This window comes from Heteronotia binoei, chromosome 8, assembly GCF_032191835.1.
Source record: "Heteronotia binoei isolate CCM8104 ecotype False Entrance Well chromosome 8, APGP_CSIRO_Hbin_v1, whole genome shotgun sequence".
Classification (NCBI taxonomy): Eukaryota; Metazoa; Chordata; class Lepidosauria; order Squamata; family Gekkonidae; genus Heteronotia; species Heteronotia binoei.
In genome coordinates this window covers 63,054,135-63,081,714 of record NC_083230.1, presented here as the reverse complement: position 1 = coordinate 63,081,714, position 27,580 = coordinate 63,054,135, and the positions used below count along the sequence as shown (strand labels likewise).

The window sequence follows — 27,580 nt, the reverse complement described above, 5'->3', positions numbered from 1 at the left end:
CACTCCAAAGGGATCTGTTGAGGCTGAGTGAGTGGGCGTCAACGTGGCAGATGAGGTTTTATGTGGCCAAGTGCAAAGTAATGCACATTGGAGCCAAAAATCCCAGCTACAAATACAAGTTGATGGGGTATGAACTGGCAGAGACTGACCAAGAGTGAGATCTTGGGGTCGTGGTAGATAACTCACTGAAAATGTCAAGACAGTGTGCAATTGCAATAAAAAAGGCCAACGCCATGCTGGCAATTATTAGGAAGGGAATTGAAAACAAATCAGCCAGTATCATAATGCCTCTGTATAAATCGATGGTGTGGTGTCATTTGGAATACTGTGTACAATTCTGGTCACTGCACCTCAAAAAGGATATTATAGCATTGGAAAAAGTGCAGAAAAGGACAACTAGAATGATTAAAGGGTTGGAACACTTTCCCTATGAAGAAGGGTTAAAACGCTTGGGGCTCTTTAGCTTGGAGAAACATCAACTGTGGGGTGACATGATAGAGGTTTACAAGATTATGCATGGGATAGAGAAAGCAGAGAAAGAACTTTTCTCCCTTTCTCACAATACAAGAACTTGTGGGCATTTGATGAAATTGCTGAGCAGTCGGGTTAAAACGGATAAAAGGAAGTACTTCTTCACCCAGAGGGTGATTAACATGGAATTCACTGCCACAGGCAATGGTGGCGGCTACAAGCATAGGCAGCTTCAAGAGGGGGTTAGATAAAAATATGGAGCAGAAGTCCATCAGTGGCTGTTTGCCACAGTGTGTGTGTGTGTATTTGGCCACTGTGTGACACAGGGTGTTGGACTGGATGGGCCATTGGCCTGATCCAACATGGCTTCTCTTATGTTCTTACTTAAATGAGCTCTAGACATGATAATTTTAAGAGATAAACTGGACTATCTTTCTCATATTTACTGCAACACCATTCCCTACAAATGATTTAAAACATTTTAAAGTCATACCAGAACTTATTACTTCCTGGAGGATATAATGGAACACCATTTTTTTTATTATTATAACTAACTCTTTAAAAAGTTTTACTAAACATTGTGCACCAATATATCACAGTGTTTGTGTTTGCATTGACTGTTATATGAACTGTGATCCCAGGTTGTTGGTTTTTCTGTGTGAATACTAACACAAACATCTAGTGCTCCAAGTTACCTGGGTATTATTCCTAATGCAATCTCTGCTCTTAGAATCCTGATGATGAGGGCTGTGAGGTTATGGTATAGGGTGGACAAGTGGCATGTTACTCCAATAAGGTTGTGCATCAAAGTTCACTGGTTATGTCTCAGCACTGTTTCAGGAGAGGCAGAAGTTGTAGAGGAGGTGAGAGACAGGAAAAGAACAGAATACTTACTATCAGGTGCAATCACATCGTTCTCAGTCATAACACTTGATCTTCCTTTCTTTCTTTGTGAGTTGAAAGAGTACATTTGGTTGGTCTTTTCCCCATCCCTCTAACTCATGTGGAAATATAATGTGCTTCTGAACCACATATACTAAAATTGGTAACCTAACGTGTACCGCAACATGCCACAGTTGTCATAAAGGGCAGCACCCTCCCCCCCACCCCTGCTAACTCCCAGTGCATGAGGGGCTCAATACTGCCTGTCTGATGTTAGAGAACTGTTCTTTCCCCTTTGCAACCATAGAAGCCAGATATTAGCTTACCTCTAATCAAGTGTACTGTCTCTGCATGCAGATCTTGGGCTAGCTGGACCTTTCACCTGTTAAGAACACAAGAGAAGCCATGCTGGATCAGGCCAATGGCCCATCCAGTCCAACACTCCATGTCACACAGTGCCCCCCCCCAAAAAAAACCAAGTGCCATCAAGAGGTTCACCAGTGGGGCTAGAAGCCCTTCCACTGTGTCCCCCCGCAAGCACAAGAATATAGAGCATCACTGCCCCAGACAGAGAGTTCCAACAATAAGCTGTGGCTAATAGCCACTGATGGACCTCTGCTCCATATGCTTATCCATTCCCCTCTTGAAGCTGTCTATGCTTGTAGCTGCGACAACCTCCTGTGGCAGTGAATTTCACATGTTAATCACCCTTTGGGTGAAGAAGTAGCTGTTGTATAACTGTACTGCTTGCTGGGCATTAGTGACCTCTGTGGATTCCCCCTGAAGCTCTTTTTCTCTTCTCAACCTTAGTGGCGTTTCCACTGTTCTGTGGCTACCCTTGAGGGAGATGGCTGTGGGGGGAAATTTTGATTTCACTACTTGCCTTTACCTAATTCTACAGCATATGGAGGCATCTGATGACTCTCTAATGTAATAATAATTATTTGATATGTATGTAATCTTCAGCTCACTATGGATGGATTCCTGCATAGACTCGCCACTCTTAAAACTCTTTTTATTCTCTTAGTGTGTTAATTTTAATCACATATTGACACATACATATGTGGTGCCATTAAGCATGCAATAAGAATGCAGCCTCAGCTGTGGTTTCTGATGTTGCATTATTTGCACCTAACTATCTATAATTACTATAAGGGTGAGATGCACATTGATTGAAGTATTGACTACAGAAAACAAAAGCTACTTAATCTGAGATATACATGTATGAATCAGAATGAGTCTGAAGTAGCTTTACAGAAATCAGTAGAAATATTCTGTGGCATTGCTACTCAACTGCTCACCAAGAGCCACATTAACAATTACTATCAACCAAAAGAGCCACAGTTACTTTCATCGCTGGCATGAGGCCTGCACAGAGGCTTCCAGCTTACCTGTTCCTCTGGCAGCAGCATTTCCAAGGTGGGAACCTTTTGCCAGCCATAAGCCCCACTGGACAAGGTCCTTGCCCACTTTCCTGGGACTAGTGAACTGAACTAAGAAGAGCCCTATATGGCATGTCAAACAGCCACATGTGTCCCTCAAGCCACCAAATAAGTATCCCTGTTCTACAGCGACAAATGCAAAGGTTTGAGCCTATGGTTCTTTGATGAGAAACAATGTTTATACTAGTTGTTTTTGTTTCCCCTCATTCCCTACTTGATTATTTGTATTTCTCTTTCTCAGGCTATTCAAGGAACTGGATTAGCTTTCATTGCCTTTACAGAAGCTATGACACACTTTCCTGCTTCTCCATTCTGGTCAGTGATGTTCTTTCTCATGCTGGTCAATTTGGGGCTTGGCAGCATGTTTGGAACCATTGAAGGGATCACTACACCTATAGTAGATACCTTCAAAGTAAGAAAAGAAATTTTGACTGGTACGTTGGTACAGGTAACTACTTCTCTTTATTCTTAGTGAGAAGTGTTTGACAAAAGGTATGATCAGACAGGCTTTTTGGCCCAATGTAGCCACCCCACATCTAAATTTAATTGTCTCACACATGCACATCTGGTCCCCATGCCTCACTCTCCATTACCTCATGTTCTGACACCTCCCACACACATGAAAGAGACACCAGGAACTTCCCAGTGGCAAGGTTGATGCAGTGCTTCCATGGCATGTTCCTGGCACACCATGTACACATAAGTGGTGTGATCACTCCGCTCTGCACACGTGAGCCCCATGACTATGCCATTGGGCAGATGCCGTTTGATCACTGTGGTGCATCTCTAACTGGAGTGGCTTTTTGAAAGCTGAAAGAACACTGCTTCTAACTCCCCATCCAATTGCACCCTTTGAATAATATACATTTTGTGCTGAAACTGAATACTAGAAAACAGCTTGAATATAGCTTGGTTGTTCTTCTCTAGTGTATTCTTCTAATTATTTTCCTACAGTTGGTATTCCTAGGTCTTAGGTTCTATCAGGGCTTTTTTTTGTAGCAGGAACTTCTTTGCATGTCAGGCCACACACTCCTGATGTAGCCAATCCTCCAAGAGCTTACAGGGCTCTTAGAATAGTGTGTGTGTGTGTTAATGGAACAAAAAGCTCCAGGGGGACCGGTTACATCAGGGGTGTGTGGCCTAATATGCAAAGGACCATCCCCCCTGTTACAGCCATCCCCCCTGATAAATCATAACTGCCTGAAACTTTTGCTTTGGATCTAAATTATTGAAAATGGAGTTAAGACTAATGGGCTTTCTTCTCTCCTTGGTCTTGCTACAGCCCTCTGAGCCTCATCAAAATTTTGTTCCTGAATTAGCGGACTCTGACAAAAGAGTATGGTGGGGAGGATAAAGCGGTAGTCTTCAATGGGCGTGTGATTGGCTAACAGAAATGCAGTTCTGCTAGTGAAGTGCCATGATACTGGCAGATCACCACCTTTGGATTCAACTCCTCTTCTTTGAGATTATTAGGGCAGCAAAGTGTGTGTGTGATAATGGAACAAAAAGATATAACTTTTGTTCAGAAGTGCAGAACTGAAATTTCTGCTGGGACTTTAACTCACAGGTCTTCTGATGAAACCTGCAATCCTAAAATGATTTGCCTTAGACTTGAAATAGATCAAAGCAAAACCACTGTGCAAACACAAAATGAATCAACAATAATAGAATAAAGTGTCCAAATAATTTATAAAGATACCCCAAATACACAGGAATGGATGAGGAGATAGATTCCACAATAATTTTCAAAAAGATTCCATGGAGAATGCAAAAGGTCCATTGCCCCCCAGGTTGAAATAAAGAGTCAGACGCAATAATTGGATTAAACTAAGGGCCACTTTATTTAATATATTAATAAACGGCAATGGCTAAACAGAACCTGCGGCATGGTTGGGGCCAGGGGTCTCAACAGACACCTCCCCTGCCATTTAATGGGCGAGCAACCCAGTCCCTGGCTAGAGCTATACACCATAGCTCACACCAGTACAGCTCAGCAAATAGGCAACAAACCGGGAAGGTCTAACCACGAGCCGGGCAGCTCAATGAAAGGAACCTTCCAGGTAAGCCCCAAAGGACGGTCTGCATTCTCCCACCCTGGACCAGCAAACCCAAAGGTGGATCCTGACAGGCCCCTAACCCCACAAAAGAGGGATGCTTTCTGGTCCTCCCCTAGCCACATAAGCTCATTAACCACAGAAACCTGCCACAACCAAAGTGACCAACGTATTTAACAACACCTCCCTACAGCCAAATTCCCAATCCACTGACATGCTATGTAGGGTAGGCAAAAAAACACCCCAGCAGTTCCGCCCATCAGCTGGGGATCAAAAAATTCCTACCCACCCCCCTAATAAGAGGCAACCAGCAAATGCCTAAATACCAATCAGGGTGGGAGGGAGGGCAGATCGCCAGACGGAGACTGGCACGAATGGGGAAGGCGGACTGCTGCCCCGCCCCCTAAGCACAAGCCCATTTCAGAGAGTTCTGAGAGAGAGCAGAGAATAAGTGATATAAGGTTTGGCTAAGCAGCTTGGGAAGTTGCTGAGAATTTCTGAGTTCGTGTGACTACTGAAAATTCTGAGTTTGTGGTTGCTGGGAAACTGCCGTCTGTTTGGTTTGAGTGGGCTGAAGGCGAAGGTGACTGAAGGTGATTGTTGCTGATTGATTAGGCGTGGCTGTGTTCCCCACTCTTTTTGCATTATTAAGCTGTGCCTTGCCAGAGACACAAGCCTTTGGCAAGAGCCAAAGGGCAAGAGCTAAAGGGCTCTTGGCCTGTGGCTCTTAGCCTGGGGGCTGTGTAAGGACCAGGAACGAAGATCCCTAATTTCCTTGTGCTCCCAATAAGGTAAGTTGACCCTCCAGAAGGGGAGCCACATAAACAAACAGGATTTAAAGGGGACAGTATATTTTTTTTTAAAAGCTGTCATGAAGGCAGAATGCCAGTGGTGGGGTGGGGTCTTTCCAGTGTTTTGCACTGAGTGTCACATGTATGACTATCTGCCCACAGGACAAGTCTTGGGTGTCTTCTTGATGCAAGGAGCTCCTGGTCCTCAGGGAATGAGTTCATACCCTTGAGGCCGAGGTGATTGACCTGGAGAAGCAGAGACAGTCAGTTAGGCACTTGGTGAAGACACTCGGGGACGTATTAGATGAGCCCCACTCTGAACATGACAGCCCCATTGCTGCCAGGGAGCGCGAGGGTCAAGAGGGAACATGGCACCATGCTGAGGATAAGGGGAATGCGCCCTCAGAAGGGACCGCTTCTTCAGCTGGTGAGCAGGAATCCTTTCGCGCCAAGGAACCATCTCTGGGCAAGGAGAGAGGGGGGGTCTTGGTAGTTGGTGATTCGATCCTTAGGCAAGTAGACAGCTGGGTGGCAAAACTGCATACTGACCGTATGGTGACTTGCCTGCCTGCGAAGGTAGCAGACATTACGTGCGTAGTAAATAGGCTGATAGTGCTGAGGAAGAGCCAGTGCTTGTGGTGCATGTTGGCACCAACGATGTGGGGAAATTCAGTTACGAGGTCCTGGAGGAAAAATTTAGGCTGCTAGACGGGAGACTTAAGGCCAGGACCTCCAAGGTAGCCTTCTCAGAAGTGCTACCTGTTCCACGTGCAGGGCAGGAGAGATAGGCACAAATTAGAAGTCTCAATGTGTGGATGAGACGATGGTGTAAGGAGGAAGGGTTTAAGTTTGTTAGGCACTGGGATGCTTTCTGGAACAAGAGGGAGCTGTACAAAAGATATGGTCTCCACTTGTCCCCAGATGGAACCAGGCTGCTGGCGCTTAAAATCAAAAAGGTGGCAGAGCAGTTTTTAAACTAAATCTTGGGGGAAAGCCGACAGGAGATGAAATGTCTCTGGTTCGGGAGGACTCATCTCAAAGAGATGTAGGGTTAGCTGTTACTTTTCTACCGGGTAATGGATCAGAGTTGTCCACTGAGATGGTGACAAACAGTATGGAATGTCTGTCAAAGTCTTGAAGAGGCAGGAGGAAGGTTGCGGGTCTAACTTGCCTGGGAAATTATAGATGTTTGTATACAAATGCTAGATGTGTTCGAAGTAAAATTGGTGAGTTGGAATGTTTAGTGTTGGGGGAAAACATAGACATTGTGGGAATTTCAGAAACATGGTGGAATGAGGAGAACCAGTGGGACATGGTGATTCCTGGATATAAGTTATATCGGAAGGATAGGGAGGTAAGGGTTGGAGGAGGGATGGCTCTGTATGTCAGAGAGGGTATACAATCCAGTAAGACTGAGGTCAAAGAATTAGATTCCCTTCTAGAAATGCTTTGGGTTGAAATAGAAGGCCCAAAAGGAAATTTAACTATGGGAGTTTGTTATCGCCAACCAAATCAAAAGATAGAGGATGATTATAATATGATGGAAGGATTAAAGATAGCGGCTAAACGTAAAAACTGTGTCATAATAGGTGATTTTAACTACCCACAGATTGATTGGGTCAATATGTGTTCAGGTCGAGAGAAAAAAATTGAGTTTCTAGAAACTCTCAATGACTGTGCTGTAGAGCAGATGGTAACAGAACCTACCAGGGGTGGGGCGATCCTGGATTTGGTCCTAAGTAATGCCCAAGACTTGGTGAGAGATGTAAAAGTGATTGCAGCACTTGGGAGCAGTGACCATAACGTTATTGATTTCACCATTTGTATAAATAGGGAGTTGCCCCAAAAGACCAGCACAACCATGTTTAACTTTAAAAGGGGTAAATTCTCTGAAATGAGGAGGCATGTGAAGAGGAAACTAAAAGGAAAGGTAAATACAGTCAAAACCCTTGGGGAAGCTTGGAGGCTATTTAAAACTACAATCCTAGAAGCTCAGATAAAATATATACCACAAGTTAGGAAAGGCACAAACAGGTATAAGAAAAGGCCTGCATGGTTAACAAACAAAGTAATGGAAGCTGTAAAAGGTAAGAAGGACTCCTTTAAGCAGTGGAAAGCTAGTCCGAGTGAGATTAATAAAAGGGAACACAGGCTGTGGCAAATCAAATGCAAGGCTGTGATCAGGCAGGCAAAAAGGGACTATGAGGAGCATATTGCATAAAAATTTCTTCAAATATATTAGAAGCAGGAAACCAGCCAGGGAGGCAGTGGGGCCCTTGGATGACCAAGGGGTAAAAGGATTACTGAAGGAGGATAGGGAAATGGCTGAGAAGCTGAATGCATTTTTTGCCTCCATCTTCACTGTGGAAGACGAGAAATGTTTGCCTGCTCCAGAACCACTAATTTTGGAAGGGGTGTTGAAACACCTGAGTCAGATTTAGGTGATAAGAGAGGAGGTCCTACAACTGATTGACGAATTAAAAACTAATAAGTCACCAGGTCCGGATGGCATACATCCAAGAGTTCTGAAAGAACTCAAAGTTGAACTTGTGGATCTCCTGACAAAAGTATGTAATCTTTTATTGAAATCTGCCTCCATTCCTGAGGACTGGAAGGTAGCAAAAGTCACCCCCATCTTTAAAAAGGGTTCCAAAGAAGATCCGGGAAATTACAGGCCAGTCAGTCTGACTTCAATACCGGGAAAGTTGGTAGAAAGCATTATCAAGGACAGAATGAGTAGGCACATTGATGAGCACGAGTTATTGAGGAAGACTCAGCATGGGTTCTGTAAGGGAAGATCTTGCCTCACTAACCTGTTACATTTCTTTGAGGGGGTGAACAAACATGTGGAAAAAGGGGACCCAATAGATGTTGTTTACCTTGATTTCCAGAAAGCTTTTGATAAAGTTCCTAATCAAAGGCTCCTTAGTAAGCTTGAGAGTCATGGAGTAAAAGGACAGGTCCTCTTGTGGATCAAAAACTGGCTAATTAATAGGAAGCAGAGAGTGAGTATAAATGGGCAGTCTTCGCAGTGGAGGACGGTAAGCAGTGAGGTGCCACAGGGCTCAGTACTGGGTCCCATGCTCTTTAACTTGTTCAAAAATGATTTGGAGTTGGGAGTGAGCAGTGAAGTGCGCAAGTTTGCAGATGACACTAAATTGTTCAGGGTGGTGAGAACCAGAGAGGATTGTGAGGCACTCCAAAGGGATCTGTTGAGGCTGAGAGAGTAGGCGTCAATGTGGCAGATGAGGTTCAATGTGGCCAAGTGCAAAGTAATGCACATTGGGGCCAAAAATCCTAACTATAAATACAAGTTGATGGGGTGTGAACTGGCAGAGACTGACCAAGAGAGAGATTTTGGGGTCGTTGTAGGTAACTCACTGAAAATGTGAAGACAGTGTGCAATTGCAATAAAAAAGGCCAATGCCATGCTAGGAATTATTAGGAAGGGAACTGAAAACAAATCAGCCAGTATCATAATGCCCCTGTATAAATCTATGGTGCGGTCTCATTTGGAGTTCTGGTCACCGCACCTCAAAAAGGATATTATAGCATTGGAAAAAGTGTAGAAAAGGGCAACTAGAATGATTAAAGGGTTGGAACACTTTCCCTATGAAGAAATGTTAAAGCGCTTGGGGCTCTTTACCTTGGAGAAATGTCAACTACGCGGTGACATGATAGAGGTTTACAAGATTATGCATGGGATGGACAAAGTAGAGAAAGAAGTACCTTTCTCCCTTTCTCACAATATAAGAACTCATGGGCATTCGATGAACTTGCTGAGCAGTCGGCTTAAAATGGATAAAAGGAAGTACTTCTTCACCCAATGGATGATTAACATGTGGAATTCACTGCCACAGGAGGTGGTGGTGGCTACAAGCATAGCTAGCTTCAAGAGGGGGTTAGATAAAAATATGGATCAGAGGTCCATCAGTGGCTATTAGCCACAGTGTGTATATATATAGGTTTTTTTGCCACTGTGTGACACAGAGTGTTGGACTGGATGGGCCATTGGCCTGATCCAACATGGCTTCTCTTATGTTCTTATTGGGCTATCAATCTTCCTCTCTTCCCCTAAGGGTGGCAAATGTGTCCCTCTATCCTTACAGCGAGGCTGCAGGCGGTTGGGACGAATTGCCCCCCCAGGTTGAAATAAAGAGTCAGACGCAATAATTGGATAAAACTAAGGGCCACTTTATTTAATTTATTAATAAACGGCAAGGGCTAAACAGAACCTGCGGCATGGTCAGGGCCAGGGGTCTCAACAGACACCTCCCCTACCATTTAACGGGCGAGCAACCCAGTCCCTGGCTAGAGCTGTATACCACAGCTCACACTAGGCCAGTTCAGCAAATAGGCAACAAACCGGGAAGGTCCAACCATGAGCTGGGCAACTCAATGAAAGGAACCTTCCAGGTAAGCCCCAAAGGACGATGTACATTTTCCCACCCCAGGCCAGCAAACCCAAAGGTTGATCCTGACAGACCCCTAACCCCACAAAAGAGGGATACTTTCTGTTCCTCCCCTAGCCGCATAAGCTCATTAACCACAGAAACCTGCCACCACTAAGGCCAAGCCTCTGCTTAGGCCTTAGCACCCACTGGGAGGCCCAAGGCCACCTGCAGCTCTTCTCGAAGGTCTCCCAAGAAGAGACCATTACCCTCATCCAAAAGATGAATGCCATCACCCCTATAGAGTTGGGGACAACTAATATGAATGTCCGGATGAGGCAAGTAGTAGTCCAAACCGTCTTCGAAGGTTCTCTGAATTATTTTATTAGCCTTGCGACAGGCCCTGTCGATGGCTAATAAACCACAGAAACCTTTGGTTTGGGACGCTTTGGTTTGGGACCCACCAAAAAGTGCGGGGGATCATGGCCGACCAAATTATAACAGTCCCAGGTCATCTCTCCTTGATAGCCCTAAAATCCTCCTCTGTCTGCAGGGCCAAAGCTGTGCCCTTCATCAGCCCAAGATTCCAGGTGTATAACTAAGACCTGGGGAGGAGGGCAAGCATTCCCTTGAAATATCAACGGCAACAGGCCAGGTTAGTGAAGGTCCCTGCACCCCCGCCATTCAATAGTAACTCACTGGCTGAGTCCTAGCTGAGAGCCAACTGAAGTTCTCTGAGCCTGATAAGTAGCCCTAAACACATAACTGTGTCCACAGATGAGAACATGGCTCCTCTGGCCAGGAACAACAGTATCTAAAAAGAAAAACAGTTAAACTAGCAACAATAACCACGAACTCCAAGCTAACCCCCCCCATGAAGTTAGGGACTGAGCAGAAGGGACGAACATAGGCTTTATAAACTGCTGAGTGCCAATGGCCCAGATGCTGAATGGCCAAGGAAGGATAACCCAGGGCAGCAGCTGTAGAGGCCACCCCAATTCTAAAGGAGTGGGTACCAAACCGCACCCCAGACAACCCGAGCTTAACTAAAGCCCAAGTAGTCACAGCCCAAAATTGATGTTTTGTCAACGGACTGCCATTGACGTGACAAAACAAAAATCCCTCCCTAGGACCACGTACTGCCAAATAGGCAGCCAGAGCAGAAACTGGACACAACTCCAGCTCAGAACATGTGCCCAGCTCCAAAACAGTTCCCTTGTGACGCTGGTCAGTCTTGGAGCGTCGAACGGTGATGACCGCCTTACTCTCAACTAACCTCAGGTCTTGTAGTAACAAAGCACTACCAGAAACATCATTTCTGGAGCATACCACTAGCTCACTGGCTCTTAGGGCCCCAAAGAAGGCAACCAAGGAAGCGGCATGAAACAGTATGGACTCAAAATAGGATGCACACACTGTGCCCCAAACCCCCTTCAAGCCCCTAAGAATCAAAGGGGAAATAGGCTTCCTAATGTCAGGATTAGGCCCGGCCTCTCTAGCCCAGCCCTCCAGCATCTTTCCTCCTTATACCCCAAAGCCTTACTAACAAAGGCCAGAGCAGACAGGCGTCCCCTAATGGATCGCATGGCCAATCCCTTACCTTTTAAAGCAACACAGTAGTGGAGCAACTGTTCCACCGGGAGGGGCCAAACAATGCGATACCCTACTTCTGACCTAAAGTCCTCAAACTGCCGCACGGCACATTCATAAGACTTCCTGGTGCTGGGCGCAATGGCTAGGCCTATCGCTCTGCAGACCTCGGCTCTCCAATCACCCATAGCTCCTGGGGCATTTGCGCTGGCTGTCAATCGGCTTCTGGGGCCAGCTTGACAAAATCTCTCCGTCTGTTTATGAGAGAGAGCATCAGCCGCCCCGTTATTCACCCTGGGAACATGCTTGGCTAAAAATAGTATGTTAAGCCACAGGCAATGCAGAGTGAAGGCCCACACTAATTTCATAACCCTTTGTGACTTGGATGTTAGGGAATTAATGACATGTACTACAGCCATGTTATCACACCAAAAATGAATAGTGTGATTGGCCATATAATTCCCCCATAGCCAAAAGCTACCAGGATGGTAAAGAACTCAAGAAACGTAAGATCTCCGTTCAATCCCACCTGGCCCTATGAATCTGGCCACACCAATGTCCGTGGAAATAGACCCCAAAACCTAAGGAACTGGCAGCGTCAGACATGACCTGAAGCTCTGCTTCAAGCTTCATGTCTTCCCTCCAAAATGAAATCCCATTGAAGGACTCCAAAAACTTCTGCCATACCAATAAGTCTGCCCTCATGCTGGTTGTAACCCGCGTTCTATGCTGTGGAAGTCGTAGACCAGCCATAGCATCGCTAAGCCTGCACAAGAAGGTGCGTCCAGGAGCCACAACTTTGCAAGCAAAGTTGAAGCTCAACTAAAGTAATCTTCCGCTTAAGAAGGAAAGAATCAACCCTCTCCCTCAAATCTGCGACTTTCTCAACAGGTATTCTGGACAATTGTGCCAGAGTGTCCAGCTCCCCAAAAAAGTAAGTCTTGTGGCTGGATCCTCCGTTTTTTCCTGTGCCAGTGGAATACCCAGCTCCACCGCCACCTCAAGAAAGCCAGACATTAACTTTGCACAATGCCAAGTCCCTTCAGCACCCACAAAGAGTAGTCATCCAAATAATGAACCACTTCCTGTAAACCCACTTTCTCATGAACAGCCCATTCAAGGAACGTGCTGAAGCGCTCAAAAGCCACACATGAGACAGAGCAACCCATAGACAAAGCTCTATCCATGTAGAATTGCCCCTCAAAGGAAAAATCCAAAAGCTCAAAGTCAGCCAGATGGACAGGGAGAAGGTGAAAGGCAGAGTTAATATCGCATTTAGCCATCTCTGCCCCCTTACTACAGTGTCGTACAACACTAACAGCCTGATCAAAGCTGGTGTACCTAACAGAGCATAAATGTTCAGGAATGCCATCATTTACTGTTGCACCCCTGGAATAAGAGAGATGATGAATCAAACGAAATTCACCAGCCGCCTTCTTTGGCACCACTCTCAAGAGGAAAACCCAAAGGTTAGGCACTGGAGGGGTAGAAAACGGGCCCAAAATCCTGCCCTCAGCCAACTCCTTGGCAATCTTACCCCGAACTACTTGCTCCATACCCTTAACAGAACTAAGGTTCCCTGACTGAAATGCAACCTGGGGACCCTGAAATGGAATCCTGCCTTATCAGTAACTCGATCAGCCCCCGATCTTTCTTAAAACATCCGAAAGCCTGAAGAAAAGGGGAACTGACAAGACCAGAGCCAGCAAACAAAAATGCTCCTGCCCAGCCACCTAATCTTTGCATAAGGAACGCCTTAAAAACAACTGAAACTGATAAGATCTAAGCAAGAGCAAGCTAAAAACTCTCCTGCCTAGACCAATCACCAGATGGAGACTGGCACGAGCGGGGAAGGTGAGCTGCTGCTGCAGCCAGCCCCGCCCCCAAGCACAAGCCCATTGCGCTGTCAATCTTCCTCTCTTCCCCCAAGGGTGGCAAATGTGTCCTCCATCCTTACAGTGAGGCTGCAGGCGGTTGGGACGAATTCAAAAGGCTTCCCCTGGAATTCAATCACAGTCAATTTCACAAGATGTGGTTGATCCAGTCTCCCAAAATAAAGGCTCCAAAGGTACAAAGTTCCTTCCTTTACATGTTTGTCAACTTGATATACCACGTTTTGCAAACAAGCTTCATCCAAGAGCCATCCTGTAAACTCACAAGAATGACGTCAAACTAAGACATATCAGTTTCCAAAAGGCACAAAGGAGGAAGCAGTCAATAATAGAAAAAAATCAGAGAAACATTTGTAAAATTTTAAAATTTCAAAAATTTCCTCAGCAACAAAACCAAATATACTTGCAAAAGCATGATCATAGCCAATCCACCAATCATCCTACTTTTCTAAAATTTAAAGTGTCTTCACCCATTATTTTGCTTCCTAGGCTATATATATAACAGGCTATATATCTAGGCTATATATATAACAGGCTATATATAAAAATATATATATAGTGTGACCTATATATTTCCAACTAATATTTCTGGCAGTGGTTTGTTCAGGGTCTGTTCCGGGGCTGCCAGGGATGGCCTAACAACCAGCAGAAATCCAGGGGATGAGAACATGGGGGACACAGTCACAGCTTTCTAGGACTCACTGGAAACTTTATGATAAAACCATAGAATTTCCAGCAATTCCTAGAGTGGACTGATGCAGCTGATACATTTTCCATGAAAGTGACATAACAGCATTGCCAACAGCTGTTGTTTTTTTACATTGTTTTTCTCCTGCTAGTTGCAGGAGTGATGATGGGTAACAGGAGCCAACGCCAGGGGATCCCCTGTCACTGGTGGGGACTTGGGAATCCTAATACCCAATCTCACTTCACTCAGAGAGGAAGAAGGAGCAGTTGTATCCAAGCTGTCCCCTAGTCTTCTTCAGGAAGACATCTTTAATTTATAAACATTCATAAATATATGCAATCTTTCCTTCTAGCTCCAGCCAGCTTACAAGAAATAATGAAAACATTACAAGCTAATGAGGGGCCATGATAGAAGAGACCTGGGCTCTGACTGATGCTAGGTGGGCCATACTAATTAAGAACAGTCAGAAGGCAGCAGCCTGAAACTGTAGTTGGTACACAGGAACATACTGATAATATGTGAAAGGCATCTTCCTGCAAGGAAAAAAATGTAGACACAACTAATAAAAAAATAAATAACGTACATAAAGAATATTGACAAATGTTTGATACCCCACTTATTTCTGTGCTTTGTTGCAGTTGTGTGTTGTCTTCTAGCATTTTGTATTGGCCTAATATTTGTGCAGCGGTCTGGTAACTACTTTGTAACGATGTTTGATGACTACTCAGCTACATTGCCACTGCTCATTGTGGTCATTTTGGAGAATATTGCTGTGTCTTATGTTTATGGGATCGACAAGTAAGTGTGCACACATCCTGAGATATTAAAATACTCAGCTCTGTTGACAGTCACTCTTAATATAGTGCTATTGGCACAACAGATTCATTTACAAAGGAAAACCCTATACAACTACTTTAAGCATTCTTTATTACAAGCAGGGGACCAGGAAGAGCCTCTGCTGGCTGCCACCACTCTGGTACAGGTCAGTCTGGGAGGGCCCAGAATACCCATCCAACCCATCTGCCTTCTTAACAAACACCTTCTTTCTATGACCAAAGAGATGTGAGGGCCCAGGCAGTATAACAATAATAATTTTATTGTAAGTGCTCAAGAACAAGTGGTTTTAATTATTAGTGCAACAGTGAAAGTGAAAAACAATAAAGGTGGTGCAAAGAAAAAAAAGCCCTGACATGACTAGCTACACATTTCCTTCTTCTGCTTTCAACTCACTCATCCCTCATCTGGATGTAGGCTTCCCAATCCCCAGGTCCCAGAGGGGGATCCCCCGGTTTTACAGGCTTCCACCCTCCCCCAGCCAGCTGGCCGGTGGGGGAAGCCCCGCCCCCAGAGCCATCACGCACCTCCATGAACGATTCCCATAGGGAATGATGGGGAATTGATCCGTGGGTATTGGGGGCTCTGGGGGTCTGTTTTTTGAGATAGATGCAGTAAATTTTCAGTATAGCATCTAGTGCCTCTCCCCAAAATACCTCCCAAGTTTCAAAACGATTGGACCAGGGGGTCCAATTCTATGAGCCCCCAAAGAAGGTCCCCCTATCCTCCATTATTTCCTATTTAAAAGGTGTTCAGTCCCTTGAAATGTGATGGCCAGAACTCTCTTGGAGTTCAGTTGTGCTTGTCACAACCTTGCTCCTGGCTCCACCCCCAAAGTCCCCAGATATTTCTTGAATTGGACTTGGCAACCCTATCTGGATGAGGGAACCCTTTTTCCGCAGCCTCTTGCCAGCTCAGCCTTTCCAAAGAGAACACACTTCCCTCTCTAGCTAATTCTTTTATTGTTTCCTCCCAGGTCCCACCCCTCTTTTCTTCACTTGACAAGTTTGCCCTCCAAAATTTCTTCCCACCCAATCAGAGAGACAGAAGGCATCCTGGGAAATGTAGGCATGGTTGCTATTCTAACATAGCCTTCCCTGGAGCCTGTAGGCCACACTAGGTCTAAGATCATGAAAAATGCATTAATACAACAATGTCTGAGCTAACAAGTTTTCTTTCTTCTCCAGGTTTATGGAAGACCTGAAAGATATGCTTGGTTTTTCTCCAAACCCATACTATTATTACATGTGGAAATACATTTCCCCTATTGTCTTGCTATCTCTGTTAGTAGCTAGCATTGTCCAAATGCTATTAAGCCCTCCTGGTTACAATGCATGGATTGAGCATAAGGTGAGTTACTAATTAAAAGATAGCCTGCATCAGCACTAATCATAATCAAAACTATAGATAATAAGAAGTTAATTTGCTGCTTTCATTTATGTATAAAAATTACATGTTTTAGTTTTGCACATTATGTATAAAAATTACATGTTTTAGTTTTGCACAAAATTACACTTTTGCCTGAGAAACATATTTTCCTGAGCAGAGAATCAGATCTTTCTTTGAGGAAAAAAAAGTATAGCCAATGCACACTGAAAGAGCTTATTCTCTGCTCAGGTAAATGTTCCCTGAGAAGGCTTGCCTCGGAGTATGTCCCACTGAATAGACCTGAGTAAAATTCTTAGGAGCCTGGCTTAGCCTTTTCATGCTCATTTAGTGGTCCTGTTTGATCAGGAGTTAGATTTTAGTCCAGTAGCACTTTAGAGACCAAGAAGAGTTTCAGGGTAGAAGCTTTCAATTATCAAAACTCCCTTCATCAGATATGATGACTACACTGTCAGACTCAGATCTGAGGAAGGGAGTTTTAACTCTTGAAAACTTCTGCCCTGAAACTCTTCTTGGTCTTTAAGGTGCTACTGGGCTCAAGTCTAAGTTTCATGTCTACTGGGCTCAAGTCTAAGTTTAGAGCCAGTTTAATGTAGTGGTTAAATGCATGGACTCTTATCTGGGAGAACCAGGCTTAATTCTCCACTCCTCCACTTGCAGCTGCTAGATGGGGTCAGCCATAGCTCTTGCAGAGCTGCCCTTGAAAGGGCAACTTCTGGGAGAGCTCTCCCAGCCCCACCGGGTGTCTGTTGTGGGGGAGGAAGGTAAAGGAGATTGTAAGCTGCTCTGAGAGTCAGAGATTCAGAGTGAAGGGCAGGGTATAAATCCAATATAATCTTCTTCTTATAAGAGCTCTACTGCAGGCCAACATTGCTGCCTTCTGAAACATGTTTGGTCAGTGGATCTTGTATCCTGCTCATACTATTGTACCTTTCTGCCACTAAGATATCAGTCCTCTTGATGGTGTGTTTGCTTGTGAGAAACATTGTTCCTACCTCCTTATAAAAGAACTTGGCAGTAGACGCCCAAGGCGGGATTATTGTTTATATACATTAGGGGTGGCCAGCGGTAGCTCTCCAGATGTTTTTTGCCTACAACTCCCATCAGCCCCAGCCAGCATGGCCAATGGCTGGGGCTGATGAGAGTTGTAGGCAAAAAAAAATCTGGAGAGCTACTGTTGGCCACCCCTGATATACGTTATTACACCAATTAAAAGGTAAACAGATTTTAGGGGGGTGTATTATAGTATATTTTAAGATGTTTATGTAACATTGTTCTGTAGTATTGTAACTGCATAATTGTTTTTGTAGTAAAGAAATGCTGTATCTCACATTGGCTTAGATTTAAAAAAAACCCCTAGTAATATTTATTCTGATATATCTCTACACAGGCTACTGAGGAATTCCAGAACTATCCAAAATGGGGGCTGATTGTGTGTATATCCCTGATTATTTTTGCTATGCTCCCTGTTCCAATTGTCTTCTTGATTCGCCGCTTCAACCTTATCGATGATAGCTCTGGTAGCTTAGCAACTGTTTCCTACAAAAGAGGGCGAATCATAAAGGAGCCTGTGAATCTTGAGGGAGATGATACTAGTCTGATTCATGGCAAGAGTCCAAGTGAGGTGCCATCTCCAAGTTTTGGTAAAAACATATACCGAAAGCAGACCGGTTCTCCAACTGTGGATACTGCTCCTAATGGTCGCTATGGTATTGGTTATCTAATGACAAACATGTCAGACATGCCAGAGTCTGATTTGTAGCTGCAGATCAAAGCTGATGTCTCTCATTCTGAACCACTGAACATTTGTTCTCTGAAGAGAAGTGGACAGCTTCACTTACTAGAGCGCAATCTCAGGTGCCTCATGCCTATGTACATCAAAACATCATAACATGTGGTACAAATAGCTTGAAAATTCCCTTTGGCTTGATTGTCTGGTTTCCATTTGTACTGAAGGGAATGCACATAAATACCAATCAATGATGGCCTAGCTTTGTCACGATTGCCAATTTTTAAAAAAATTATTTTTGCATTTAATTTGAAAGTTTTCTATCTTTAAAGTACAGGTGTTACCTCAGTTTGTAGCAATTTTTTAAGTGAATTCATATTTCTCTACTGCTGTAACTGAAAGCTCTTTCTTTTTCCCCTTGCAACTCCCCCCCCTTCAAAAAAAAATTGGATGAATTAACTCCAAAGAGTTTGCCAAGCCTGTATTGACTGCACTTATTTGTATATACGTTTTGTAGATACCCTGTACTTTTTTTAAGCACTCATAGTCTCTTAGGCTACTAGCTGAGTAAAACACAAACAAAACAAAAATTCTGCAGATTATTTTCTTACATGTAATAGCTGTATAGAGCAATAGTATTAGAAAACCAAGTATGATTACACTGGAAACACAAAAATTCCTCAGACTCTGGGGAACTGTATACGATGTGGCTGTATTTTACATACTATATTTGGTTTTCAGTGTGAAAATTATGTGAGTCAATCCAAGACTCTTAAAGATTGTGCAGATTCTGCATTTTTCTAAGCTGTGTGCCTAAAAAATAAAAATAAAACAAGAACCCCCTTCCTAATATTTATTGTGGTTACATGATTACATATATTATATTTATATATAATATACTTGTAATGTACATATGTATAGTAATATTGTATGTAATAGCTTCATACTGTGAAGCAAGATGGCTTTATAAATGTTTCTTTCTGTTTTGCTTCTTTTTTATGCAAAGAGGAAATCTTTTTTCCCGCAGTCAGTGATAATTACGAACTCTATGGTATTACATTTAATCTAATAATTAAAGAGAGTGGAAAGATGTTTTCTTTGTATTCACTGGAATTCTACAGTTGTGTCTATCAAAAGAGTTAGTAGGAAGGATAAAAATGGAAGAAAGATCTGCAAATTAAGAAAGGACACTTCTAGTCTTGAGTAAACAACTGCTTCTGTGGGTCAATGAAACCTATTTTTCACTTACCCTTTAGGTAATACCAGTTCTATTTCAGTAATTTGAAGGAGAAGAAAATACTTGGTACAATATGATGGCATGGAGTCTGTTTGCTCTTGTGAATTGAAAAAAAGAAAGTAAAATAGATGTTCATGCACAGAGATTAGTTGGAAAGCACTTTTTCAAAGAAAAAATCTTTTTCAATAGAATATTTTAAATATTTTTACTACAGAGGAAGGGGTAACCTTACATTCTTTATGCCCTTTTAAAATTGGTATGACATGTCAAATGAAGAAGTGCCTATCCTTAAATGTACCTAAACGCCCCCCCCCCTCCAAAAAAAATCTTCGAAAATGCTCAGGATACAAGGTAAATATGTATGTTACATCTGGTAAACACTGGTAAACAGGGCTCGTGACAGTCACATCAGAACATACATGTATGTTACTCACTTAAGATTCATTGGAACCCATACATTTTGAACCATCCCGTAACTTGGACAATTACAGAGTTACGGAATTCTAAACCCAATGTAGTCTATGGATTAGAAACACGTTTAAAAATGGCACTTTTAGCCATTGTCAATTCTTCACATGTGGGCAGTGTAAAATGTATGAAGAGGATGTATGTGCAAGATCACAGTGGCTTCTTCCTTAATCTAGGTGTGCTTGAAAGAAGAAGTCTCTGTTCATGGAACTGGCCTCTGAGATTAGGAGTGGACCACTTGCAAGGGCTGCTAAATGTGGAAGTTATGTAGCAATCAACGATGACAGAAGATTAATCTTCCAAGAAATGCATGTCTTTAAAGCATGATGGACACATAAACTCTAAAGAAGCTTTGTTTGGCAACAAATTTGATTAAAAATAAAACCTAGAACTTGAATGATTCCTGCTTATACAGCCCAAATTATAAATCCTAGATTATTGATCACGGTTATAATTGTAGCAAAGGTACTATGAAGAAAATACATTCTGTCATGTTTATGTGAAGTCACAGATTTATGAAGAGGACAGTGGAATGGGGGGGGGGATATTAGTTTCAGTCTTTAGAAACCAAAGTTAGTTTTATACACACGTATGCATGCATCTGTATGTGTGAATTCAACTAGTGCACAATTTGAGGTTGTGTATGTTCTTCCTCAGGAAAAGCTTAATAATAAAATACAAATATGATATCTTAGTAAATCAAAATCCACATTAGTGAAGCAGAAGACATACATTGCAAAACCCACATTTTTTCAGCAGCCTAGAGAAAATTAGCTTGAAAAGAATCAATATTAATGATATACAGTGATTTTTCCATGTAACAAATCTTGTAAAAGTACAAATTCCTCTAACTGTAACTCTATTAAACAGATATTAAACAGATAAAGATCACAGACTGTGTCTATAAAATGCATATTGGAGGCTCATGCAACCTCAGTTTGCACTTAGGCTATACAGGAAAAGGGACAGGAGAATTAACTCTTCTACATTCAATTGTTTTCAGTAATCAAAACAGGGCTCCTTGCTATGTTATTAGTATTTTAAAGGGAAAGTGCATCTTTTTAAAGAACCCCAAATTTCTCGATAAATTCTAGTAGAATGGGGAGCAGATAGTAGTAGATAGGGGGCCCCTATCATCATCAAGCCACATTCCAAAGTGACAGCTGCCCCTCCCAAACATGCCCGTGCACACAAAAATGAATGCCGTATGTTTCCTTATGGGGCAGTGATGCAATAGTCCCCTGATGGGAGGCTAGGGATCCACCCACCCAAGGAATGCCGGATGTTTCCTAAGGGGGAAAAACGGGGTCAGCCACAGGTGTAGCAGGCTTCATATTGTTTGGGGAAAGCGTGTTTTGCAACACAGACGTTATTTAGAGAATTCTGGAGATGCAACAGTTCAAAGTGGACATAGTTTGGAGAGAAGACATACCCAACAGATAAAATGATGGCTTTAAAACTGAACACGGCTAACCTTATACATGTAACATGTCCCTTTAACAGCATGTTGCAACAGGTTGCATGTCGATACAACTCATGCTCTTTAACTGCAAATTTTTTAAAAATTCAGGATAGGAAGCAAACCATGTTGCCACAGAGAAATCAGTCTGTCTGGGAACAAACATAGTTGGTTAATAGGATTGCTGGCACTGCCTCGGCAAATGTCAGAAGATTTTGAGGATGGTGCCTGGTTTGGGCAGAATTTGGGGAAGATGTTACATCAGTTCTGGGTCATATTCTAAGAATTTTCCCTAATTTCTGTGGTAAAGATCATAGAGACATGGGGAAATTCCTAGAGTCTCTATGAAGGCCATTTTTCACCTCAGTTTCTCAAGGGTTGGGGACTGGAACTGAGAGTGAGAGTTTACCTGCTAGGGTCAAGCAAATGGCATCCCTAATGGTTAAGATGTGTGGGGGAACTCCAACTTTAGTGAAACAGCACAGCCAAGTCTCAAAGGTCCCCCACGTTTCTTTAAAAAAACTGCAGGTAAAAAAAAGAGAAAGAAAACCAGTATATCAGGGAAGAAGGTCTAGCCCAGTCTGTTCCTTGAACAGCTACTTTGCTCTCTGTAGATGTTTTTCACACTGCAGAACATTAATAATATAAGCTACTAGGTGCAACCTGAAATGGCACATTACATTCCTCCACTTTGATGCTCTGAAACATCATTCTGTTACATGTGTAGACCAGGTCTTAAATAGAAGCGGAGGAAAGGTGAAACCACCAATCTCACTAAGAGAATTCTATACCTTTAAGAAAGAGATACTCAACACACAGAGAATTCTTGCTGAGCTAGGTTTTTTTTAAAAAAAGGGAAAAAAATCAGGAGTCTGCATTTCTTCAGTCTTTGAGCACTCAAGATGTCCCCAGTATGTGGAATTTGGTGGATATTTTGCAAATTGGCTAAAGAATGTACAGAAAGCAGCCAGAAGAGCACCTTTCCAGGATTGCTAAAGGTGGAAAGGAAATCAAACCCCTCACAACACATATAATTAAAACATGTTAGTAGCTTGTGTAAGCAACTGGTCAACCACCAAGTTAGACACAAAGCAGAGATCCACAGCTTGTCAAGAAACAAAGTCACTGAAAGAATAGGACTTTGGTTGGACCATTAATTCTTGGCCCCAGTCCCCACTTGCGGGCCTTTGTCTATGCATGTGTGCATCCTACCTCTTTTCTTTGTAGATTTAGGGGCAAGCCCAGGTACCTTCCATAGCCAGTAGTCCAAAAGATATCATATCTGATTTCAGATAAGAAGACTGCAGATTTCAGTCCTGCCTGGCATGAGGCATTGCATTTTTCTCTGAGCTGAAGCAGCACTGCCTGCTGTGATAAGCAAGACAGTACAATTCATTGCTTAAAAACAAACCCACTCAGAATGTTTGACCCTGGTTTGATTTGAACACACAACCTTCTGATCTGGAGTCAGATGCACTACTGTTGTGCTACAAGGTCACTAACTGATCTAACAGAGAAGCTGCAAGCCTTCTAGGAACAAGACTAGAAGGAAGTTATCTGGAACCCTGAAATTGTGTTGAGTGACAGTGAAAAGTATGGCAGGATTCAACAGCTGTGGCTCTTATACGTGACCAAGGCAAGGCTTCAGTCCCATCAGAGTCATTTTTGCATCATTTGCTTCAGAAGAGTACTGTGACTCACTGGCTCTCTTCCCACAGCACTCTTACAGCCACAAGGAGGATAAAAGCATAGATCTTCAGAGATATCCCTGCTTTCACCATCCTATGCCAGGCCATGGTCCCATAAGAACCCCTGTGGGAGACAGAGAAGTGCAAGAGGGAGAACCCCTGTGCCAAAGGGAGAAGTGATATTCAGAAACTGCTGCAAGCATTGAAAGGATTATACCTGCTGCTGCTACTGGCTTTCTGCTACTACTGGCTTTGCATTTTCTAGTCCAAAACTGAAGCAGGTTCTGGCCTGTATCACAACTCAGTGGGCGTTTTCGCACTGACCTTTTACTGGCGCGACCACCCTCCTCACGCCGGCGGATCTGCAGGGATTTCGCACCAGAAGCGCCGGCGCAGCCAAAAGAGCCGGCTACTTCCGTCGCGAAACCCGCTCAAACGTTTTCCTGCTTCTTGGCGGTTTCCGTTTGAGCTGGTTTCACGACGGAAGTTGCCGGCTCTTTTGGCTGCGCCGGCGCTTCTGGTGCGAAATCCCTGCAGATCCGCCGGCGTGAGGAGGGTGGTCGCGCCAGTAAAAGGTCAGTGCGAAATCAGCCAGTGAGAAGCAAAGTGAAAATATTCTGCACCACAGTTTTCTTGCCCCAAGCCAGGCTTAAACTGTAAGTCACCAAGCTATAGAATGTAATGGACACTGAAGAGTCAGCCCTGGAGGGGGACCTTGCTTAGAGTGTGAATTCTTAAACTTACAGTGCAATCCTAAGGAGAGTTACTCCGTTCTAAGCCCATTGAAATGTACAGGTTTAGAGTAACTCTCCTTAGAATTGCACTGTTAATCTCCCAGGCCTTTTTCTTTGCATACACAAATCCCAATCCCATTTTTACAGAGCCAGGGGTGCCCTTTAGCAGCTCTAGGGTCTTTGATGGAAAGGATACCACAGGTGTTTTGGGATCAGAAGACTTCAGGTTTAAGCCAGTTAGTGGTTAAGTGCGTGGACTCTTATCTGGGAGAACTGGGTTTGATTCCCCACTCCTCCACTTGCAGCTGCTGGAATAGCCTTGGGTCAGCCATAGCTCTCGCAGCAGTTGTCCTTGAAATGGTGGCTTCTGTGAGAGCTCTCTCAGCCCCACCTACCTCACAAGGTGTTTGTTGTGGGGGAGGAAGGTAAAGGAGATTGTGACCGCTATGAGACTCTGAGATTCAGAGTGAAGGGTGGGATGCAAATCCAATATCTTCTTCTTCTTAAGTTCTTCCAGACTTGAAGCATTATGTGTGTGTGTATATAATTTTTTTGGCCACTGTGTGACACAGAGTGTTGGACTGGATGGGCCATTGGCCTGATGCAACATGGCTTCTCTTATGTTCTTATGTTCTTAAGCATTGTATTTTGAAGTCAAAGAGTGCTTCCTCCTGTGAGAAGCAAGGCAGTGCAGGCATTTTTTGAAAGAGAGGGGACGAACCTTAAGATTTTTGACCATGGTGTAATTCAAACACATAGCTCTGGAGCTTTGGCTCTGGAGTCACACATGTTACCATTAAGAACACAAGAACATAAGAACAGCCTTGCTGGATCAGACCAATGGCTCATTGAGTCCCACCTCCTGTCTCACAGAGTGTCCAATTGATCCCATTGTGCTACAAGGTCAGTGCCTTGCCTACTAGGTTGGCTTCTGGGCACTAAAGACCAAGACATGGAGGTGACTAGTGCTTCACAACCTGAACATGCATGCAGCTTAGGGAGGCCAAGTCTGAAACAGTATTGTTTACTGCTGTTGCAGTTTTGGTGCAGAAGGCAGGATTCAGTTTCCTGTACTTAAACAATAGGTCAAAGATCCCCCTAATCAGCAATGGAGCCTGAACCACAATTGGTTCACTAAACCTGGTCCTCCATCATAAAGTAGAAGACCTTTTCCTTATTTCCAGTTTAGCACGAAGAAACCATCACACATTATAAGCAGTAATCATAGTTCTAACAGTAATACATTAGGCTGTGAAATTTCAGAGCTGAAGAAACATTCTAATTATTTGCCATAATATGCAATTTTCCAGCAGGGTACAACCGTTTATTTTAATGGGAGTATAAATGCTTCCGATCATTTTACTATTTTACTAATCTGTTATTGGATTTTAACTTTGTACCACTTTAATAATAATAATAAAATTTTATTTATACCCCGCCCTCCCCGCCAAGGCAGGCTCATTCTAAACCCCACCAGCCATATGTAGCTCAGTCTTCCTTTGAAGAAGTGTGCATCACACGAAAGCATATATTCTGAATAAAAGTTTGTTGGTCTTAAAGGTACTACTTGGCTCCTGCTTTGTTCTAATGGTTCCCTATCATAAGTTATTTAACTCAACAGGAAATTTTACAAACTAATCCTCTGTACAGCATGATTTTTTTCCTCTAGAGTATTTAGGCTTCCTCTAGAGTATTTTAGGTTCATTTATGGTAAAGCTGTATGATGATATAGTTAAATGATTTAAACACAACATTATGAAAATGTACACTACATATGGTATTGGAAGCTTATGTTCCTTATATTTGGATGTATGTTATTGTTTTATCAATAAAATTTTGAAAAAAATAAAAAAAACAATTAAAATACATACAAAACAGAGCCAGCAAAAACATTGGTCAGCAAACAGATTATTAACAGAATGCCAAAAGAAACAAAAAGTCTTCTGCTGGTGGACGACAGCAACATAAGGGAATAGGCAAATAACTCTGGAGAGAGAGAGTTCCACAGCTTTGGTGCTATGACCAATGTTCCCTCTAAACTTTGAAGTCTTGTGAGCAAAAATTCTACTTTGTGAGCTATTGGCATGAAAGTTGAGACCAAGCAATTTGGCTGCTGCGGGCTGGTGGAGTGTGGTTATCAGGTGGCAGGTAGGTTGTCAGATGCTGAATCTGTCCCCATGCTGCACAAATTCTTCTTCAACTAAATCCAATAAAAAGTTGTGGCCATGTTTTGTCCAGCCCTGGACTCGCCTGAAGCAATCTGGCAATGGGCCCAGCCCCCCAGCCCAGCCAATGAAAAACTAACTGATGATGGACTTGCCTGAAGCAACCAGGCAATAGGCAAAATCCCTAAAGCTGCCAGTGGCAAGCCAGCCCCCAACAGTGGCAAGTCAGCTGAGGCAACAAGAAAGGGACCTTCCAAGACAACACTCCTCCACCCACAACACCTCCACCTGCAAAGGGGAAATCCAGCCACATGACCAAAGTCTGGGGAAGCAGGCAGGCTACCAGAGAATGGCACCCTGACTTTCAGGGACCCACAGAGCCTGCCCTGGTTACTAAAAGAATTACAGGCAGGACTCCCAAGGTCCCAAAGCAAGAACCTTCATAAGGCCAGGCTAGGATGAGGGAAAGAGGGAGGAGGGAGTGGGGAGAAGAAAAAGTTGGTAGAATCAATTACTTACCTTGGACTACAGCAGAAACATTAAGGAAAATGCAGGAAAACACAGAGTACGGTCAGGTGTGTCTGAGGAGCCAAAAAAAGAGGAGTTAGAGGTGGAGTAATAAAAAGGGTTTAAAGGGAAAGTAGAGAAACCAATGAAAAGTTTGGAAAAGGGAGACAGACAAGAGAATCTTCCACTCAGTCAGGGGAACAGAAGGAAGGAAGAAGACACAAACAGGTGGGAACGGGAATAAAAAGGGACAAGAAGCAGGGATCAAGGAGAGAGGGTGGGGGGAGCGGAAGCAAGCAAGCTCGCTCAGCCCTCCCAATTCTGAGACCTCAGTATTTCTGAAAAGATTGAAGGAGGGGGGGCAGTGCTGGGAATGAGACAGGAAAAACTCCTATGTTTTTTTACCAAAATCTTGGGTCTGTGCAAGTTCCTTCTGCTGCATCACCCCCCCATCCCATAAAGCCTGGTGTAGCTGTTTTTGTTTTCTTCTTGGCAGGCCAAAACTTCCTTGCAATGAAAGGAAACAAAGCACAAAGTGTGGGTGATTCCTCATGAGAGCCAATGACCCTAAGGAAATCACCAGCTCAGCACCACAATGGATACCTGTGGTGGACTGCACTTTAAAATCTTATAAGTGCCGTGTAAGCAAAGTGTAGTTGACTGGAGAAGGCAATGGCAAACCACCCCATAAAAAGTCTGAAATGAAAACATTGTGAAAGCAACATCACCACAGAGTTGAAAACGACTGGTGCTTGCACAGGGGACTACCTTTACCTCTTTAAGCAGGTAATGGGCTCTGAAAGGCTAATTCCTCACAGAGCCAGTAAGCCTTGAGTGACAGGCTGCTCCAGGAAATCTGATTGATTAGCATTAGTTTATCACAGAAAGACTTCTGAACTGGACGCTGAGGAGAATTTGGTCTAATTTCAGTTCTAGCTGAGAAGAGTTGAGTACTAACAGAGTTCGAATTCATCTCTGAATGAGAGTAGTTTAACACGGATGGGGTACTGTTGGCAAGAAAAAGTGGATAGTTAGTCAAAGACTCCCCTTTGGGCCAAGGAAAGGGGATAGATTTTCTAGTGAGAGAAGAATTTCCCTACTCAGTCAAAACAGGGAAATAGCTCTGAAGAGTGGAAAGGTCCTGGTCTGGTGTGGCTAGAGACTGCCTTGTG

At 43.5% G+C, this 27,580-nt stretch overlaps 1 protein-coding gene and 1 long non-coding RNA gene across 2 annotated transcripts in view; one reads left to right on the top strand and one right to left on the bottom strand.

Moving 5' to 3' along the window:
• SLC6A15 (solute carrier family 6 member 15) overlaps positions 1-19,242 on the top strand; it is a 46,010-nt gene extending 26,768 nt beyond the window's left edge. Inside the window, exons 8-11 of the mRNA XM_060245146.1 lie at positions 3,037-3,229; positions 14,840-14,999; positions 16,223-16,385; positions 17,812-19,242. Coding sequence (XP_060101129.1) covers positions 3,037-3,229; positions 14,840-14,999; positions 16,223-16,385; positions 17,812-18,183 — 888 coding nt within the window. The 3' untranslated portion in view covers positions 18,184-19,242. The remainder of the gene's footprint in view (positions 1-3,036; positions 3,230-14,839; positions 15,000-16,222; positions 16,386-17,811) is intronic.
• The window catches only part of LOC132576205 (uncharacterized), a 53,830-nt gene extending 27,109 nt beyond the window's left edge, over positions 1-26,721 (bottom strand). Inside the window, exon 1 of the long non-coding RNA XR_009555745.1 lies at positions 26,421-26,721. This is a non-coding gene — a long non-coding RNA (uncharacterized LOC132576205). The remainder of the gene's footprint in view (positions 1-26,420) is intronic.
• Positions 26,722-27,580: the final 859 nt, after the last annotated feature.